General features: G+C 38.5%; 1 protein-coding gene across 13 annotated transcripts in view; it reads left to right on the forward strand.

The window, feature by feature from the left end:
* CTNNA2 (catenin alpha 2) overlaps positions 1-22,340 on the forward strand; it is a 1,423,217-nt gene that overhangs the window by 1,336,723 nt on the left and 64,154 nt on the right. For all 13 annotated transcript variants that reach the window (XR_010115398.1, XM_063616606.1, XM_063616605.1 and 10 more), the window contains 2 exons: positions 11,500-11,651; positions 19,071-19,184. Coding sequence is in view for 12 of the 13 variants with exons in the window: in XM_063616606.1 (XP_063472676.1) it covers positions 11,500-11,651; positions 19,071-19,184 (266 nt within the window). In the remaining variant the exon portion in view is untranslated. The remainder of the gene's footprint in view (positions 1-11,499; positions 11,652-19,070; positions 19,185-22,340) is intronic.

The raw sequence follows: 22,340 nt of genomic DNA on the forward strand, positions 1-22,340 counted from the left end.
ATTTCTAATTTTCCCAACATGAATTTATGGAAATGGCAGCCTTTAGAAACTCCCACAGAGGTAACAGATGATTGACTCTGATGAAAGAAAGTCCAAGAATGTATGCAGGAAGAATTGGGACTGGCCAAGATGATGATAGTTGTCTGGAGAGGTAGAAACAGCTGACAAATAGCAGCGAATAGGGAGCAGATTAAGCCGTGGTACTGTTGTTCTTGCTCCTGGATTCCAATTTTCAACTTCTAACCTGATGTCTCAAGACAGAAGAGAAGCTAGTATATCATTGGTCTAGGCAGAGGAGGATTGAAATTTAGAGAAAGTATGTAAGGTGTATTTCTACATTGCCTCTGCCACATTTTAAAAAAAGCATTTGAAGACACTTAAGATTTAAATTCAGTCAAGTGATGTAAATTAAATAATAAAGTGCTGTAAATATGAGATAGAAGGGAAATAGTTTCAAGAGAATATTGGATGAAACTGGGTGTCTGATTAGAAACTGTTTCAACTGGGCTAGGCAAGCTGAGTTTGAATGGTTTTGCTTTTATTTTTTGGAAGTTACCACTTTGTTGGTAAAGCCTTTCAAAGAATTTCTTTCCTATGGATCTGGGGAGGTCATAATGGAACACAGCGTTCAACACTGGCCTTCTCGGCAAGCAAGATAAAAAGGAAAGTTCTAGGAGCAAGTTTATCAAATCTTGTCCTGAGGGCAGATTTCACAGGAAATTCCTTCTTAAAAATGCAACACTGTCGCCAGGATGATACAGGGCTGCTGAGGGGAGAGAAGGGCATAGAACTGGGGAAGCTCACTTTGCAAAACAAATTGTACCAACTTCCCAGTTTTCAGATTCAGCACTAATTGGTGTGCTGTGTCCCATTATGCCCACCTTTTTTTTTTTTTCCATGGTGAATCGTATGGTTGTACCTCCAAGTTCTTTCCAAAAGAGACTGGGTGATTTAGCCTGGTAGAAACAAACAGTGTGTGCATGGGTAAATGCAGAAAGTCATGGTGTGAAGACAGCCCCAAGAAGCATTTACTGTGGCTCTTTCATGTGCTAGGCAGTGTGGTAATCATCTGACATGCATCCTACTTGTTTTAAGTGCCTCCAAGGCATAACGTATTTGTGTTATTTACCACTGGATTCCCGGTGCCTAGAGTACTGCTTAGATTTGCATATAAAATTTAGTAATAAACTTGTTGAATGTATTTCTGATCTTTATGTAAACCCTGAAGGGCAATGATCATTATTTCTGTTTTATACTGAGTAAGCTGAGGCTTAAATTGGTTTAATAACATGTAAAATTAAATATCAAGATTCATTTACACATTTTCCTAGAATCAATAAATATACTTGAAACATAGATCAAGCATCGTGCTACAATTAAACAGAAATTGTCATGTGTCCTGCTAGCTACTCTTTTTTTTACCAATATTTTTACTTAGGGCATAGCTATTTTTACTGATAGTTTTGCTTATGGCATAGCATACTACATTAGTTATATATTTCTGTGTAAAAAATTACCCCCAAATTTAACTTGCCACGTGGGCTTTTCTTTAGAGCAGCTTACAACATGGCAACTGTCTTCCATCAGAGTAAGTAACCAAGATAGTAAGAAAACAGAAGCCAGCATCATTTTTCATTTCAGAAGTGGCATCCCATCTTTTTTTTTGCCATATTCTGTTGGTTAGAAGTGAGTTACTGGTTCCAGCTCACATTCAAGGTTGAGGGGATTACACAAAGGCATGAATACCAGGAGAAGAGCAATCACTGGGGGCCCTCTCAGAGGCATTTATCACACATACATATTTGCAAATACGTGAGGACAGGAAAGACCATAAGTGTAATGAATGACATAACTGGATAAAACAGTCCTAGGGTGTGTGGACAAATCCCACAACATGGACTTAATAGGGACATATTCAAATGCTAGTATAATAGCCCTATTACCTTGTGCAGTGGCATTTAGAGCACAAAAGATCCACTGAGGCAAAATGAAGCCATGCAGTATGTGGACAGGAGGGGACAGAGGAATAACAGCTAGATTGTGGAGAAGGAAGGGCCTAGATTCATTCAAGGTGATTGGAGAAGTGGGTTGGAGTCAAAGAGAACAGATAAGAATAGGGGAATGGTACGTAGACAAAGCTGGTACATACTTCAAAGATCAGTGTGCATGCCAAAGGGAATAAAAAACTAATGGCATCATCAGGAAAAATTCTATTTGACTTAGGTTTAGAGATTCAAACATTAATTGAAGAAGAAGCTCTTTAGCCTGTGGTGTCAGAAGTCATAACCAAGATTTGAGTGCATATGTGTAAAATTAGGGGTGGAAGTGAAAGCTCTGAACAGTGTACAAACTCTTAGCCAAGGGCCTTAACGAGATTCCAGCCACCCTTGTACCTTCTGGGGAAGGCACACACCTATAAATACATAGAGAAATGAAATAGTCACTATTTGTGAAATTGACATATAGATTCATTTGCCTAGTAGGTAATGCTCCCAACCCAAACATCTCTAAAAAGATTCTGAGCTGAGGATTTTTGAAGTCCCCTGTGAATACCTTGTGCAGTGGCATTTAGAGCACAAAAGATCCACTGAGGCAAAATTTCACCCCGTGTAGGGGTGAATTGGGGGAATACTTAAAGACCTTCTATTAATTTATGATCACGACATTCGTTACTAAAATCACTAATATAAAATGGTGGCCAGCTTCTATGATTTGTCCTCTGTTCTTAAGTGGAACTAAAGGGAGAGATGTGTTATGGCTTCTGTTTGGGGTAGTTTCTACTTCTACACTGACTGTGAATTGGAACTTCAGACTCGGTTTTCTTACAACTGATTATGCCTCATGGATGTGTGGAATTGTCAAGGCACACCCAGTGCCTTATAAATGCCAGTCAGAGTTCCCTTTGGGCAACTTTAGGGCCCCGGTAGTTTATCACACTCTTTCACCCTTTTTTTTTTCCCTCTCTTCTGTCATCTAATTAGGGGGCCACCTGAATAATCCCTTAGCAGTGTCTGACAGGAACCATTTTTGGGAAAGAATACTTCACCTGTAGAAATAACATCAAACACCACTTACCTGGTATAGGGGACACTGGAATGGCCCCACAGTGATCCTCCAAATTAATACTTCTGGCTCCAATTACCCTGATCTTTCCATAATCTTTACCAAATTCCAACTGTTACAGTAGAGGCTCAGTGACTGTAATGGGGGGAGGATATTGTACTAATTCCTGCACTGGAATTAGCTGCAATTTCATCCCTGTTCTGATATTTTATTTTTAGATTCCTTTCAATGCTCTTTTTTTATTTTATGTTAACAGTTACTAAACTGTTTATATCTCTCAAACAGGGGCTTTTCTATTTTCTTTTCTCTATGCTCCATAATAAAATTTGTGCAAGAAACACACTCAGAGTGTGTTGGCTGACTGCATCACCACAGTTGGGTGACCCCTGTGCATGCAGATGTGCTTGATTGGCCTTGGTGAACTAGTTGAGAAGAGAATTATGAATCTTTCTTGCTCAATGGTGATGCTCCTTCTGAAGAAGCAGAGTCCTGAAAGAATCCTGAGCTCAGGTTTCTGAAAGGTCCCTACAGACCAAACCTAGAATGCCCACTAATCACTTGTTAAATGACTCGTGATACTCTAATAAAATTACTGAACAAATGCTAAATAATGGGCAGAAAAAGAGAGACTTGGTGTGTGAAACGTGATGCTACTCATTTTGTCCCTGAAATACTGGATGACAAAGGAGTTCTTCATCTTAATTTTCCCCATTTATTCCTGTCCTATTCTTTTACTTATCCTTCTCTACCCAACTGGATAGATTGTCTGTGCTAAAAGCAGGACAAGGGTTTAAATGCGAAGAATGAAGCAGAGATGGTCTCTGCCTGAAGGCGACTCATATGTGAAACAGTTGACATACAGAAATACCAATGAACTAGCCTAATACAGTATACTGAGTGCTGTAATGGTGTGTGTGTGTGTGTGTGTGTGTATGTGTGTGTGTGTGTGATTAGGATGCTATAAAATTACAGAATTGTCGAGAACTGTCTACTTTGGGTTCTGAAGATTAAAGAAAGCTTCACGATGGCAATCAGTTCTACACTGGAGATTGAAGATTGAGGAGGAGTTCACCTGGGCCAACGACAAGTATGTACATTTCAGTATGAGAGAATACATCATTCATGGATATGTTGCTATGGGTCCATTTCATATTTGGAGATATTCAGGTAATTCTGTCTAACTGGAACATTTGAGAGTATGTGGTAATAAGGGGTGAGACAGAAAGACACAAGAACCATATAGGCAGATAATAGATGCTTTTTGTGTTTGTTTCTTGATAAAGAGGTTTTATAGTTCTCTCTGTAGTACAGGGAATCATTGGAATACTTAAAGCAGGGGCAAGGACGTTTTATATACCTGAGGGTAGCGAGGTTACCTGGCTATTCATCTCCCCTACCTTTGGTTGACCTTGGATTTTGCCCTTTGGGTTGTCAGCAGTCCTATTTGAATATTTAACACAACTTCTCATTCATTTAACTGACTCACCCTGTGTTCTGAAACTTCACCCCTGATGTCTCTCAGGAGAATTTATTCCAGAACTTTCTCACCTCTGGTTTAGGATCTCGATCAACACTAGAATGATGCGACCTTGATTTTTATATGCATACTTAACTCTGATTTCATTACTCCTAGAATGTCATCGTTTTGTGGCCTAGTGTGTGCACTGCATGCAGAAATATAGCTAGAATTTAAAAGTTTATCTCTGACTTTTATCACCCTTTCAGACGTAAGCTATTAAGAACAAATCAGCGTTTCTGATAAATAACTGTAAAGTGGTGCCTACAGTTTTTGGATGTAATTCAGAAAGCAGAAAGAAACTTCTATTTATATTCCTATATCAAAAACTGTTAATACACAATGTGTGCATCACAAATGCAATGCTGCATTTTGTCCTAATTAATGAGAGGCAGAAGCAGCATCATATTTGAGGAAGTTCGAAACTTTTTCTGTCTCAGTATTACTTTTGGGGTATTTAGTTTTTTTTGTTTTGTTTTGTTTTGTTTTGTTTTTTGAGATGGAGTCTCGCTCTGTTGCCTAGGCTGGAGTGCAGTGGTGCCATCTTGGCTCACTGCAAGCTCTGCCTCCCAGGTTCATGCCATTCTCCTGCCTCAGCCTCCCAAGTAGCTGGGACTACAGGCACCCGCCACCACACCCGGCTAATTTTTTGTATTTTTAGTAGAGACGGGGTTTCACTGTGTTATCCAGGATGGTCTCGATCTCCTGACCTTGTGATCCACCCTCCTCGGCTTCCCAAAGTGCTGGGATTACGGGCATGAGCCACGGTGCCCGGCCTAGTTTTTTTAGACATTACCAAAGTATTAGAAAAATTAATAGTCAAACTAACATCTTAGGTTCTGTCAAGATGGGTCATTGTTCTATAAACTTTTGTTTTTATGTCTCATCATTCTTTCTGTTTTGAGATGGAGTCTCGCTCTGTTGCCCAGGCTGAAGTTCAGTGGTGCGATCTTGGTTCACTGCAACCTCTGCCTCCTGGGTTCAAGCAATTCTCATGCCTCAGCCTCTAGAGTAGCTGGGATTACAGGCACCCACCACCACGCCTGGCTACATTTTGTATTTTTAGTAGAAGTGGGGTTTCACCATGTTGCCCAGGCTCTTCTTGAACTCCTGACCTCAGGTGATCCACCCACCTCGGCTTCCCAAAGTGCTGGAATTACACGTGTGAGCCACCGTGCCCAGCCTCATCACTCTTAAAGGCAGAATAGGTTGAAAATTCTTTTCTTTAAGAATGTTGAATATCCGCCCCCACTCTCTTCTGGCTTGTAGAGTTTCTGCCGAGAGATCAGCTGTTAGTCTGATGGGCTTCCCTTTGTGGGTAACTCGACCTTTCTCTCTGGCTGCCCTTAACATTTTTTCCTTCATTTCAACTTTGGCGAATCTGACAATTATGTGTCTTGGAGTTGCTCTTCTCGAGGAATGTCTTTGTGGCATTCTCTGTATTTCCTGAATCTGAATGTTGGCCTGCCTTGCTAGATTGGGGAAGTTCTCCTGGATAATATCTTGCAGAGTGTTTTCCAAAATGGCCATACTGCCCAAGGTAATTTATAGATTCAATGCCATCCGCATCGAGCTACCAATGACTTTCTTCACAGAATTGGAAAAAACTACTTTAAAGTTCATATGGAACCAAAAAAGAGCCCACATCACCAAGTCAATCCTAAGCCAAAAGAACAAAGCTGGAGGCATCATGCTACCTGACTTCAAACTATACTACAAGGCTACAGTAACCAAAACAGCATGGTACTGGTACCACAACAGAGACATAGATCAATGGAACAGAACAGAGCCCTCAGAAATGATGCCGCATATCTACAACTATCTGATCTTTGATAAACCTGACAAAAACAAGAAATGGGGAAAGGATTCCCTATTTAATAAATGGTGCTGGGAAAACTGGCTAGCCATATGTAGAAAGCTGAAACTGGATCCCTTCCTTACACCTTATACAAAAATTAATTCAAGATGGATTAAAGACTTAAATGTTAGACCTAAAACCATTCAAATCCTACAAGAAAACCTAGGCAATACCATTCAGGACATAGGCGTGGGCAAGGACTTCATGTCTAAAACACAAAAAGCAATGGCAACAAAAGCCAAAATTGACAAATGGGATGTAATTAAACTAAAGAGCTTCTGCACAGCAAAAGAAACTACCATCAGAGTGAACAGGCAACCTACAGAATGGGAGAAAATTTTTGCAACCTATTCATCTGACAAAGGGCTGATATCCAGAATCTACAATGAACTCAAACAAATTTACAAGAAAAAAACAAACAACTCCATCAAAAAGTGGGCAAAGGACATGAACAGACACTTCTCAAAAGAAGACATTTATGCAGCCAAAAAACACATGAAGAAATGTTCATCATCACTGGCCATCAGAGAAATGCAAATCAAAACCACAGTTAGATACCATCTCACACCAGTTAGAATGGCCATCATTAAAAAATCAGGAAACAACAGGTGCTGGAGAGGATGTGGAGAAATAGGAACACTTTTACACTGTTGGTGGGACTGTAAACTAGTTCAACCATTGTGGAAGTCAGTGTGGCGATTCCTCAGGGATCTAGAACTAGAAATACCATTTGACCCAGCCATCCCATTACTGGGTATATACCCAAAGGACTATAAATCATGCTGCTATAAAGACACATGCACACGTATGTTTATTGCAGCACTATTCACAATAGCAAAGAGTTGGAACCAACCCAAATGTCCAACAACGATAGACTGGCTTAAGAAAATGTGGCACATATACACCATGGAATACTATGCAGCCATAAAAAATGATGAGTTCATGTCCTTTGTAGGGACATGGATGACATTGGAAAACATCATTCTCAGTAAACTATCGCAAGGACAAAAAACCAAACACCGCATGTTCTCACTCATAGGTGGGAATTGAACAATGAGAACTCATGGACACAGGAAGGGGAACATCGCACTCCGGGGACTGTTGTGGGGTTGGGGGAAGGGGGAGGGACAGCATTAGGAGATATACTTAATGCTAAATGACGAGTTAATGGGTGCAGGAAATCAACATGGCACATGGATACATATGTAACAAACCTGCACATTGTGCACATGTACCCTAAAACCTAAAGTATGATAATAAAAATAAAAAAAAAAAGAAATGAAGAAAAAAAAAGGCAGAATAGGAGAAGACTGAATGAGCAAAGAGCAGCAATGTGGAGAGCAGGGGTATTGGTAATTAAAGAACAGTAGCAGTTAACCAATCCCTGAATAAATATTGAATGTGCTTAGGATTGGTCTCAGAGAAAGAGTTTCTTAAGAGTCAGACCCAGAAAAACACTGACTTATGGTAAGAAAAAAATAGATGTCAGTTACAGTAAATATAATCAATTGAATGAGCTCAAGTTTTATGTTTTACTGGCCAAAGAATATAATAAGATGGTTTAAATATTAAGGCTCAATTGCACTCTGAGCCCCTATTTTAAAAATAAAGAACTTGCATCCTCTACCCTATTGGTTTTTTTTTTCCTTGAAAGGTCGATGGTATTTCTGTTGCAATCTCTTCATAAAAATTCATTGTTTCTGCCACTTCTGACAACCCCAGTTCAATAACACTGTTGTTTATACCAAAGTCCTACCATCCAAATCTCACTAGAGAGATAATGTATGCCATGCTGGTGCAAATAGAATCCTCTTCTCCAAACTTGGTGTCACAGCATTACTAGATGTATTCTGAGTTGCAGAGCATCCCCTATGAAAATAGTCCATTTAGGTTTTGGCTTTCTTCTCTCTCCCTTGGGTGCAGTATAGGGCCAGGAGGTGGTTTTAGCAAGATGGCAAAAACTGCAATTATTTTTGCACCAACCTAATGGCATGTCACCTTCTACATTGTCCTCCTCCCCATCTCTTCCTCAGGGTGACCTTGCACAAACAAAGCAACACTATAACCTTTCTCACCCCTTTATATTTGAGAAAGGTCTTCATGCAAATAGAGGTGTGTTTATGCAGGTTGGGGTCTGAGTGGTGGGTGTTTTCCCACTCAACTTCTTAGTTGGCAGTTACTAAGGCAGAATATTAAGTGTTTGATCACAGTCACAATTTCTGAGGGACTTCCCCACTTAATGATACTGTTCAGATTCGTTTTTATCATGTTCTGGGCCTTGTGATAGAACTTTGTTTTCAGAGCCCAGTTCTACAAGAAGTCCAACCTTGAGAATAATTTGATTTCTTTTTAAATATGTGAATTATGAAAAGATTCAAAGATACAAAAAGAACAGAGACTTAATATAACAAATGTCTCTCCTTCCATCTCATAAAGTGGTATGTATCCTTTTAGAACATGTAAGAACATATACAAATGTATATAAATTATGCAGAGTTTTCGTGTATTTAAAATTTTTTCACAAACGATGTTTCTTTTCCTACTCAAATGATATTGTTTTTCCCACTCAAACTTTGACCTCAGGGCTTATTCACTTTACTATGTTGACTGTCCCCTGACTCACATCCCTAAGTCTGTTTTATCCCACCCAGATGTACTGACTGTGGATCTGCAATGAGCATATCAAAGTGGTTCCTGAGCTGTAGGATTCAGAATAGGGCTGGGTAGAGCCTGTTGACAGAGCTCCCTTAAAGCAGTTATTTTCATTCTCAGGTTTTGTATAATTTTCTTCTTAACTCTTTGAATATGTAACCTAGCAGGAAACAACTGTAACCATAGAGACACAAAAACATTTTTGTGACTCCAATGTACAATTACTTACCCCTCCTAATCAGCATCTCTTTAGAAGTTAATATTTGGCCAAGCCCCTAGAGAATGCCCCAAATCACAGGGAGTGGATTTTACTAGATTTTGTCAAAGCACTTGCTGAAATGATGTGTAACCATTGTGCTCCCATCTGTAGTAGAAGGGGAGGGTACCATTGTGTCTGCTTGCTCAATGTGAGTAATATTATTATGCTTTAATTTGTTTACCTACGCTGATAAGTATGAAATTACATCATCTCATTGTTTGCATTATTCCTCTGATTATGGGTGAAGTCTTACTGTGTATTTATCAGCAATATGGATTGCTTTTTTGTGAATTGAGTGTACTAATTCTTTGTGAATTTTTAATATTTTTCCTTACTGATTTGTGGGATTAGTCTATTTATTTTATATATATGTAGGAGCACTAATTCTTTATCAGTTATACCCATAGGGATAAACAGTTTTATGCCTCTGAAAGCTACTTTGTAGTATTACATAGAACTATAACATCACTGATGGTCATACTTATGGCAACATAGACATCATGGAGTGGCATTAATATAACTCAGTTTAAGAAAGAGGGAACTTGTAATTATATTTAAGAAGATACTTATTCTCAAATTCTAATATATACAAAAATAATTTCATGCTCACTGTTGAGTCATTTAAAGTTTATTCCCAACACAAATGAATAACTCAAATAGTCTGAGTTTAATGCAGTGGTTTTTAGATATGTAGTTTCATTTGATTCATATTTGTGGCAGTACAGCTTAATATTTCCCAAATTCTTTGATCTAAATATAGCTTAAAAGCCCAAATGAAAAATTCAAGTAATATAGAGAACCAATTACACTAATTCATCCATAGAAGGAGATTTCCCCATGCATGCTGTGGTTTCGATGATTTCTACTAAAGTGTGAGCACACAGTTTTCCTCTAACCCTGCTGTCTCCCCTCCTTTTTTAAGTCTGTCTCTTCCTGGTAGAAATACGTTTTTCCAGGAATGTTTTATCTGGAATACTCTGACCCTAGAGAGTAAAGTAATTTAGCAGAATTTCTCACACAGGGATTAAAATGGATATTAAAGTATCCACAGAGGATGAAAGTGAGTATAAAGAGGAACCGGGCATGAAAGTTCAGAAATGGAAATAGATGAATAATGTTTCTATTTTATCATCCTTGTAAATAAAACGAATATGCTTTTGGCTTTCATTTACTATATGAATTGATTGTTACAGGATAATAGCTGAGGAAATTGAATTATAATTTTTGAGAATCAGTGAATCAACAGCATCTTTTAATAAGTTAGTGGAGGTATTCCAGACACTCTGCTGAGTTTACTTTCCACAAATCTCTAGGGTGCATGCAGGATCCCTGTGAAAAGAATGAAGTGTCAGCATTTTAGAAATTTATATACGTATTCTCTTTCTCATCCAGGTGGTCCTGGTAAGATGGAACACTTTATCTTTGAGCCCATTGGTCTTCTCTTTCCATAGGCCTTTCTGCTGAAATGTCCCGTGTCTCCCTCTTTTCTATTACACAGTCCTTCCCCATCTTCCCTTGCTCCACCCTCCCCTCTCCCTCCCATGTCTCAAGTCCTGCATTTCTGACAAAAGCGGGAAGGGTTCTATCATTTCATCCACACTTGATTGTGAAGCCATTTGGGTTAAGGTCTGCTACATATCAGCTACGACTGTAACATCTGATATTAGTTAAATATTTATTGATACTTCCAAAGGGCCAGATTCCACCCAAAACTTTTTTGCATTATCCCACTGAATCATGAAGGAGGATTTTATTATATTTTATAGACAAAGAAACAGGTTAAAACATGGCCAAGGATTTACAGTAACCAGTAACCAGCCATAACCAGCAGAAATGCAACCCAGTTTGGGGTTAGGGTAACATGAAAACTATATTCACACACTACACCACACTACCGGGGGCAGGTTTCAAAAACTTTCTCTTTCGCAAACCATCACCATGCACAGAATAACAATTGGGAAAGTTTCCTTTCCCTGCTGCCGAGGTAACTGTCATAAAGACTACTAAATTGGGCTCACTTCAAACTGGACAGATGAGTGTCTTGCTCCACTTAACTGTTAGAATGCCCGAGGACCTGCCACTTTGCCCAAAAGCTGGAATGAGAGGTAGTGAGAGAAAAATTGTCTAATCCTCTTTTTATTTTTAACCCAGTGATGCCACGCTTTGCAGAACAAGTAGAGGTTGCCATTGAAGCCCTGAGTGCCAACGTTCCTCAACCATTTGAGGAGAATGAGTTCATCGATGCCTCTCGCCTGGTGTATGACGGCGTTCGGGACATCAGAAAGGCTGTGCTGATGATCAGGGTATGTGAGGCCTCTGTAGCTCAGAGCTGGTCAGATCTAGTAGGAAACTAAAGCGCTAACTGTCTTATTTATTATTTATTTTGTAATTACTGAGTTTAACTTGGTAAGCTGTTTGGCTCCTTATTTAGTCAGACAAAGTGAGCTTTATACTTATGAAGGGATGAGTAATATCAACGAGCTCAAGTGAGCACTGAATATTCTGAAGGACAACACCCTGCCTACTTCTTGCATGCATTATTTCCTCAATTTCATACAACATTTAGGGATACCCTTGCTATTTTCCATTTGTAGCTCTTGCTAACACTCTTCCCATCAGGATCCGAAGACCGTGGGCTGGAAAGAAATGAAGATTACACAGCATAGTAGTGTTTATAATAACACATAATAATAACAGTTATTATAATTATGCAACTATGAAGTGATACATAAGTACATTCTCTTTGATAAAAATAATTCAGACATTATAAATAAGGCTGGATAGCCTAACATCAAACCTCTTATTACCCACTCCACTATCTTCCCATCTTCAGACTTCTGTTGTGAGGTAGGTGTGCCTTCCAAAATGTTGTCTAAATAATTATTATATATATTCACAGGCCTAGAAAATATATATTGTAGTTGATTTAAAAACTCATACAGTATCATTTGCAACTTTCTTTGTTCACCCACAAGGCACATCACATGTCTGTTAAGACATCTACCTAATCTCATTTTATTTAACTGCTGTATAATCCATTATAAGATGGCTTTTTTCTCCTTATCTTACCAACAGTTTAGCATAGTAATGTCCAAACATATTTATTAGCCACATAATAATCTTTATTTCTTCAAATATACTGCATATGCAAAAGCACATTTATTGCTATTATATTTGAAGCAGAGGTGGGGCTTCTGCAGTTCTAATCCCAAAAGCATGCTGTCCAGTAGAATGGTATCCACACTTGTAACTTAAAATATTCTAGTAAACACACTACAAAAGCAAAAAGAAAAAGATGAAATTAATTATAATTTTAAAAATTTATTTAACCAAATGTATCCAAAATATTATTTTGTGGCACATTATGGTGTTTTGTTTGGCACAGAGCCTAAATCTCTCTCTCTCTCTTTGTGTGTGTGTGTGTGCGCGTGTATGTGTGTGTAAGAGGGAGAGAGATGCCTAGAAATATGGGAGGGGGACAGAGAGAAGAGATATAAGAATTAGAAGAGAGGGCAAGGAAGGATAGTCAGCCTTTTAGGCCCATAACAAATTAGATCATTTTTGTACTAACTTGTGAAATAAAGTAATAGATCATGAGAGTTATATTTTCAAAGCATTTGGTACTAAATCCCACTGTAATCCTCATGATATAGTCCCTCTTTTGCCATTTTTCTGCTTTGTTAGCCTTCACATGTTTGTGACAACCATTCATCTGGGAGGCTGAGAAAGCATATAGCCGTCATTCACTTACTCATTCATGAGCTGTAACACACACACACATACACATACACACACACGATTTTAAATAAAATGTCGTATCTTTGTCACGTAAAGTGTCATTTCTCTATCTCGACATTTCAAGTGATTTGATTAGATGGATTTCACACCACTTAAAATTTAGGAGGAGAGAAATGTACAGTATGTACAAATTGTTATTTTTAAAATCCTTCTCCATTCAGCACCCAAATGGCTTCATTTTGCACTTAATTTCTTGGTTTTCTTTCTGAATGTAATGATTGAGTCTACTTTAAAAAATCCCTTGTGCTAAGGAAGATAAACAATAAGACAAGGAGAATTGTTTCTTTCCCAGAAAATTTGACCATACCTCCTTCCCTCCCAAAGGCTGCAAAGAAAGATTTTTCTTTTCCCAAAAACAATGCAGAAGGGACCCTGAAGGGTCAAATTCTTTATCATCTTGTTTCTTGGCAGTCAATACATATTTAATGGTGATGTTGGTATCCGAGTGCTTCAGGCCAGCTCCAGGCAACCCTCTGAAGTAGACAAAGCTTGTTCTTACTGTATTCCAGCCTCAGCTGTCAGGACTTTCCTTTTCTGTTGGAGCAATCTACTCTACCCCTCTTCCGTGAAATCATTGTTTTTTTTTTTTTTTTTTTTTTTTTGCTTCTTCCTGAGGCTTGTCCATTGGGATCTGTTAGGTACATAGGAATTTTCTGATTATCCCCACAAAGTGGCTTAAAAATATATATGCAAATCTGGCAGACCAACATATAGTCATTTCTCATTTCTTACAATAGTTAGTGTTCTGCAAATTCACTGTGAACACCAAATTTGTGAATCTTGAATCATTGCTCCTGGGAGAAATACAGGGTTAGGTTACTGTGAACTTCTGGCCACACTTTTATCTGATCAGTACTTAACCTTGTTTTATGTGAGTTTGTGTTCAAAGACACCTTCTTTAATATATATTGTTTTTGGGGGAGCCGAGGTAGGTGGATCACCTGAGGTCGGGAGTTCGAGACCAGCCTGGCCAACATAGTGAAACCCTGTCTCTACTAAAAAAAAAAAATACAAAAATCAGCCGGGCATGGTGGCATGCATCTGTAATCCTAGCTACTTGGGAGGCTGTGGGAAGAGAATTGCTTGAACCTGGGAGGCGGAGGTAACGGTTTAACTTCACGTCTCCCGAACTGTGTATCAAGGTGCCCTGGAGCATTGCCAGATATTTTAAAATTTCAAGGGTAGCACATAAACATCTCTTGAATTCTGTATGAAATATGTTAATCAACATGGCCTCTTAAGGTGTCTAGTTTTATTAATTAGTTAGGAATAGTTCAGTATGATTAAAAATTGGTAATTCTGTCTTGATTATTCATTTATTTGCTGAAAGCTTATTAGATGTCCAGACTTTTGGAGTTGCCCTAAATACAGAGATGAACAAAGCAGACAAAAGTCTCTACCCTCACAGGATTTCTGTTCCTCTGGTAGGAGACAGAGAATAAACAAGAAAAAATATAATGTCAAACATTGTGCCACAGAGAAAACCAAAGTAGCCTAAAGGGGATAGAGCTTCTGGTGGGCATGGATCTTATGAAAGGAGGTACCTGGGTGGCATTTGAGAAGATACTGGGAGAAGGAAGAAGAAATAAGCCCTAACAGTACTCAGGTGGAGCATGTTTCAGGCAGAGGGAATGGCAAGTGCAAGGGTTGGAGCCAGGAACTTGACCTAGAGACCTAAGGACCTTATTGAATGAGTTGGGAGCCACTGGAGGGTTCTGAGTAGGGGAATAGTGTGATCTGACTTAGACCTTAAAAGGACCACCATGGCTATGCTGGTGAGAACAGAATGTCTGGGGCAAGAGCAGAAGCAAGATCAGTTAGGAACCTCCAGAATAATCCAGGCCAGGCCAGAGTTGCTGGTCGCCAATCACTCCTGACTAGGGAGTTTTTTCATTTTGTTGTTGTTGTTGTTGTTTTGTTTTTTATTTTTTGTTTTTGGTTGTTGTTGGTGTTTTTACCTTTGGATCTCTGATTTTCTAGTCTGCAGCCCATTCCAGTGGTGTTGAGCTCTGTTGGGAAATCCTACCTCATGCCTCTCTCAAGCTCTCCTGCCAACCTATATTTACAGCCTTCTCCCAGTGAAATTCTCATATACATTTGGGCCCTTTCTTTCAATGGTTCTTATTACATTTTATGAAAATGAGAAAATACTGAAGGATTCAGAGTCATTTCACTGGGACTCATTTGTAAAATTTACTCAACAAATCACATGTCCAGGTGAAATGACTGAATCCTTCAATACTTTCTCACTTTGTTTCTCCATAGAGGCTGTTGCAGAGGAAATAGAGCACCAGCAGCAGGTGAACGGGTCCTGCTTTGCGACTGACACGTGGTATGACCCTGGTCAAGCCACATGATCTCCCTGGGCCCCTGTAATGGGCACAAGTTGATCTCATAGACTCTTAGGAGAGATTTTGTAGTCCGAATACTTTGTGCCATTTTACAGGTATGACCCACTTCCACAACAAAACATAAAATAGTGGAACCAGGAAACTAGGAGTAGACTTTAAATAGTTTCTGTTTATTGAAAAAAGCCTTCCCAAAGAGCACATAGAACTTTCACCCTTAAGTCTCTATCCTCCAGTACAGTGAACTGTTTATTTTATTTATTCCTTTACCCTGTAACACTATCTAATAATACAAGCATAATCTTCCTGGGCCCATTTGCAGACCCTCTGTAATTTTCCATGTTTCCTTTAATTCATGGAGGTCTTTGACCAACTAAAAAATAGCACTTATAGTTTTAAAAATGTGTAATTCAAAAAATAATGCCATGAGTAGGAGACACACTCATATGCAATTAGCAAACTGCACATGCACAGAACTTTTTATATGGATGGGTTGGACGGGTTTGTTGCATGTTTAAGGTACATGTAAATAGCTTAAGCTCATCTATGTGCCTGGTGGTATTTGTGATGGTTAAAATCATGGGCTCTGAAACCTTCAACTTGTTCCCCACCTCCATCGCTTGCTAGGTGTGATGCTTTGGAAAATACACTCAACAGTTCTGAACCTGTTCACACACCTATAAAATGGCTATTACATTTATTTCACTAGGTTTTTGTAAGGATCGAATTCTTTAGCTGAATGCCTGTCCCATAGTGGGTGGTAAACAATGATTGCCATTATTATTGCTGTTATTATTATTAGGTGTTATATTTTATTATTAAGCACAGTTATTATCACCATCATTTATGAATTTAGTTAATTTTTATGGTTCCTGAAGCATTTTCCTATACATCTGAGCTTAGGAGTCCTGTGGGCAGAAAGTGCAAATAGCAATTATAATCTCCGTTTTATGAGCAGGGAAGACACAGAAGTAGTGAAACTAAGTGACTTGCCAAAGACATATAGCTTGTGAATGGCAGAGTTAGGTCAAAACATGCAGGTCCCCTGAGTCCTCTTCCAGGTTAATATCTCTTTAGATTTTAATGTTTTTTCTTTTTGTTCTTGGGCCATTGTCACTTGAATAAAAATTCATCATTATTAGCCTTATGCTGCCAGGTTGGGTTTGTCATTGACTCATCTACTAAATGCACAGATCACTGAAATGTTTGGACACAGTACTATAAGAACTGTCATATTCTGCTGATTTTTGTTGAATGAGATTTTCGATTTTACTTTTTCTCTTTCAAGAACTAATGACGAAAAGCACTTGTAATCTTGTCATCTCATCTGTCAGCTGAATTTACCAACTTGCTATAATTGTCCCACAGTATATTGCAAAAGAGGGAGGAATGATCAGAGAATATTTTCTCTGTCCACAATAAAAATACAACCAGTTATTTGAACTGGGCTCTGCCTACTGTACCCCGCTTTAGTTAATAAAATATGAGAACAAAACCTCTTTCTTTTCTCATTTTAATATTCCTATGAAAGTAAACATCTGTAGATGACTGAGTGAATGTTAATAAGGTTGACGGTGAGAGAGAAGGAAAAACAAGAGTGATATGCCAAAGCTTGGAAAATTACTAGGCATAACGTGATATTGGCATGAAGGACCCCATTTTATGCCTGTCTGACCAATCTCAAGCCTTCATCAATAACCACACCTGATTAATTACACTGTGGTAGCCAAAGAAATCAGCAGAATAAAAATGTGCCCTTTTGGATGGGGAGTGGGCAACTGCATCATCGGTATTCCTTGTGGTCTGCTCTTTTCTTTTGCAAGACAAAGCCCTGGAATGTGGTCCTACTCTATGCCAAGAGGCAGTCTGTGGAAGACCATCACCTGTCAGGCTAATCTCACACTGATTCACTCACTTACTTTTGTGCGCCATCCTTACCACCTTTCAAATTAAACCTCATAGAGTTAGCAAAGCTTTAGAGCAAGATATAACGTCTCATGCCTCAGTTTTCCTACCTGAAAAATGGAGAAAATAATGTCTACATCATAGGAGTGTTAGGAAACCTGCGTGAGTTAGTGCCTGTAAAGCACTTCGAAAAAACATTGACAGACACATACATGGTAAGCACTTAATGCACAGTTATCTATTATTATTGCCATTGAAGATGGAAAGGTGTTTTATTCCTGGGCTTATGGATTCTTTCTTATCTTTTCCTTATCACTGACTTTATAGATTGGAAAGGATCTTGGTCTAACTCTACTCTTTTAAGCAATTTTATAATTTCAGTTCTTGCTAAATTTGTAACGTGAATAAACAACAAAAACTAATAATGAGAAGTATATTTGGAGTCAGACACAGCTGGGTGTCTAGATCTAACTTCTGGTTCTGTATTAACTAATTTAGGGAGATGAGGCACATGGCTTAACTTCTTTGAACCTTGTATTATTTACCTCTAAATAGAGAATGATCCCTAATGTCACTGTGCTCATCTGAGCTAAATTGATAATACATATGTAACAGTTATTTAATCCTTTATGGGTATGTGGTAATCAGTAGCTTCATTTCATAAACTTTGTTGAATGAATTGATTTAAAAATCCTAATAATAATGATGGGCCAGGCACAGTGACTCATGCTTGTAATCCTAGCACTTTGGGAGGCCAATGCGGGCAGATCACTTGAGGCCAGGAGTTCGAGACCAGCCTGGCCAATGTGGTGAAACCTTGTCTCTACTAAAAAATACAAAAATTAGCCAAGCATGATGGTGTACACCTGTAATCCCAGCTATTTGGGTGGCTGAGGCACAAGAATCACTTGAACCTGGGAGGTGGAAGTTATAGTGAGCCAAGATCCCACTGCTGCACTCCAGCCTGGGCTACACAGTGAGACCCTGTCTCAAAACAAACAACAAACCCTAAGTAATAATGATGGCAAACATTTAAAAAATACCTACTCTGTGTCTGATACTATACAGAGAATACACTGCCTAATCTTCACAGCAATCATAGAGGTAGCTACTATTATCAACTTCAATTTACAGGGGAAGAAGTCAAACTGAGAGGTAAGATAGTTTATTTATGAGCACATAGGGGCTCATATTCAGGCAGTCTGGACTCTAGAGCCTGTGCTTATCACCTTTATACCTTATGGCTTTGTGACCAAATCAGAGATTCCATCAGGTCTAGCCTGGAGATAATCAACTTTTTTGTTTATAGAGCAAAAGTGGCATTATAGAGGTATAGGTGTAAATTTTGTTGTTGATGGATCTTTTCTTTCAATAGATTTGGATGGGTAGAAATAATACATAAATATAATTTTTCTTAAAATTAGCATATCACTTCAAGTTAGACTTACTATACCTGTATGAGGAAATAATAAAATATATGTTTTAAAGTAAATTAGGGCAGCTTGATTTTTCTGACTGCATTCCGGCTAATACCCACATAGCTGTGTGAGTGCTATGTAGGATGCTATAAGCTCTGTATTCTGGGGGATATTTAGCCTTTGCAATGAAGTGTGTAGATGGGGGTGAAGGTTATCAATTTAAATATGCTGATTTATATCTTTTTGTCTTCAGACCCCAGAAGAACTAGAGGATGATTCTGACTTTGAGCAGGAAGATTATGATGTGCGTAGCAGGACAAGTGTTCAGACTGAGGATGACCAGCTCATTGCAGGGCAGAGCGCACGGGTGAGTGGACACCTAAGACTTTGGCTTGGCACACAGGGACCGTGTTTACTAAAATGGTTTGAGGGTATTTCTAAACTCCAGAGACGTGGTACCCCAGAGATTCATGGGTCAGAAATCTGTGCTCTCATCTGAGGTTGTTTATAGCAAATCACATTTTGCACAGTGAAAATAACCACCACTGCTCCTGATTCCTCTAACTCCTCTCTTTTGCTATCACTAGAAACATAGCAACCACATCACAGCAAGCTTTTATGTGTGTAATTGATTTTGTTGGGGTTGGGTACTAGAATTAGATGATAAACTGATAAGGGGACACTGTAATACTCAAATTTTGCATTGGCACAGTCACCACTGTTCTTCCTGAAGTCTCCAAGCTTATCAACACAAGAGGCAATGACAAATGGGGAATCAGGGCACTACTTTGTTTATAGCTGGGCTGTTGCTCCATGCAATGGGCTATGTTCTATGATATCTAAAACCGTATCTTTTGAAATTGGTTCAAGGCCGTTAGATAGAGAACTTTTTGTTTCTTCATGATGCCTGTCTACTCCCATGGTGGTATTCCTAGATCTGTCTGCCATGTGATAGAAAAATAGAGACAAATTAGAAATATTCAAGTTTAAGGCAAGGATCAGGAAGCAACAGAGAGAGTACCAGCTCTACCTGACATTTGAGTACTCCATGATACTGTTCACCAATGCATTTGGTCTAAAGAGCATCCTAAATTTGGATCAATCTGATTAGCTGTATCACCCAGAGAGTAGGTGTACGTAATCAAGGCTGGTGGTGAGAGATGAAATCTTTAGAGACTGCATAGGAGGATGAAATTTTCCTCCCCTTAAAGGCTCAGTTTCCAAAGAGTAAAAACAATCAGATTATAGTATAACTGAGAATTAGATATTCTAATTTGCTATGTTAAGTTTTGTTTAAATAAAAGATAATAGAAAGCAAGAGGTTGAGAAAGAGAAGGTAATTTAAAATAGAAATTGGGAAATGCCAGAAAGCCCACACTGCCTTAAGAATTATGAAAGAAAAATAATCAGAGGTTAAAATAAAGAGGACTTGAAGGAGATGTTTCGTCAAGTAAGACTTTGTGTCTAAAACCTAATTTCTCTTATATGCTTTATGCCCTGATATTCTCACCCAACGATCAAGTGACCCAAAAGATATAAACAAACATTAATAGGAGGGAAGGGAAGGTAAAAGAATATTAAAGACAAAGGCTTTGATTTCAGACCGATTTGGTTTTGAATTATAAAGGGCAGCATTAGAACCATGCTCAAAGCTACATGTTGCTTAATTTTTCTGAGTTTCAGACCTATCTCTAAAATGTGAATAACAGGGTTACCTGATAGGATTCTTATGAAGATTTACTTACTTAATATTTGTAAAATAATGGGCACAATATTAGACATACAGTAAGTGCTCAATGAAGATGACTGTGATAATTATCATCCTTTCTAAGAGAAATCCTTTCCCATCACACAATGGTGGGACAATAGAAAAGTTGGCATAGAGCCCCCTATTTCAAAAATTCCTCGCAGAATCTATTTAATCCCCCCTAAAATGTTGAAAATTGGAAAGGTCAGTAACTTGAAAATCTTTTGACTCTGTATTGGCAAAACATCAGATGAATTAAACAGTCAATTCATCTTCAGAATTAAGTAAAACCAGCATTTTTATGTCACTGACAAAGGGCAATTTTGAGTAATTCATCCAAACATGAAGCAATTCAAAGTCAATTTAATTGACTAACTGCAACTCAGTATACATACAGCCTAGTATCCACTGACTAGTTTTCTTAAAGACAAAGACAGGTTGTACAACTCATCTTGCTTTATAAGCACCATCTCGTCAAAATGGCATGAACAGTCCCACTTTTACGAGGAAGAATAGTCCCAATATACTTCTGCTTCATTGGGAACATAATTCTAGTCTTATTTACATTAGACTTCAAGTCAATAATGATGGGTGGAAATACAATTCAGAGACTCCTGCCTTTATCATCTATTATTTCTTCACACTAGTGTCTTTTCTGAGAGTTTTTTTCAGCATGAATTATAAACAGGGTCCAAGATAGTAAGAACAGAGCACTCCTATAAATTCAGCACTTGCTCATTTGTCTTTGAGGTCTACATGTGGTCTGTATGATTAACTTGCAGCAGACAGCATTACTTATTGAGTCAGCCTATTTTAGCCTGTAATTATATGATGACAAATCAGAAACATGGAATTATGGCTGTTAAGTTGGAAATAAGAGGGTGCATTGAATTGCTGAAATGATAGATGGTCAGACTTTTGACCAGCAAAGTGTGCTAAGTTGGTCCAAATTGTGAAGGAGGTGAACTTTGTCTTTGACAGAGGCATTTGCTCTTCCCTGCAGCAAGTCCTCCCATGTTAATGATATTACTTTGTGTTCACATCTAGAGAAAGTCTCCCTTTCTGTAAATGGTAAATTAATCTATAAGAAGGTTTGAGTGGGAGATAAGCTTTTAGTAACCCCATCCAACATTGCTCTCAAATTCTGGAATGAAAGTATTTAAAAAATGTCCTTTATATGCCCATGTCTGCTGCTTGCCTACAACATTCTGAGGGAGAGGAGGGGGTGGGGGTGCAGTTAGGGCGAGGGAATGAATGGGAATCAATATGGATGGTGGTGATGGTGGTGATCTGATAAAATGTGGAGGTGATCTTACCCTTTGATCCTAGACATGACATAATATAAACTGTTTCTCCACAGGCTGGCATAGTTAAAATAGGTTAGTGACAATTGCTGGGCACTTAACCTTGGTGATACAATATATTATTTGGAGTCACACAGACCTGATTTTAAATATGGACTTAGTGAAGCTGTGTGACTTTGGGGCAACTTTCTTAACCTCTCTACGCTTCATCTCCCCGTATGCTACCTCATAAGGTCATAGGGAGAATTCCATGATAAATGTATCACAGGATTTATCATATAAATATGTAATAATTAAGTTGGTGGTAATAGTGATGCTTGTGGCTTGAGCTAATCATTCATTAGAAGGCTGACTAACTAATTTCACCTGAAAGAGTTGGATAATTCAGGCAATCATGAGAGTTTTTACTTGAGTTAATGGGACAATTACCTCAATTTCCCAATTCACTTCACAGCTAGAGAGTGGTAAGAAT

Source organism: Symphalangus syndactylus, chromosome 14 (assembly GCF_028878055.3).
Source record: "Symphalangus syndactylus isolate Jambi chromosome 14, NHGRI_mSymSyn1-v2.1_pri, whole genome shotgun sequence".
In the NCBI taxonomy this organism is placed as follows: Eukaryota; Metazoa; Chordata; class Mammalia; order Primates; family Hylobatidae; genus Symphalangus; species Symphalangus syndactylus.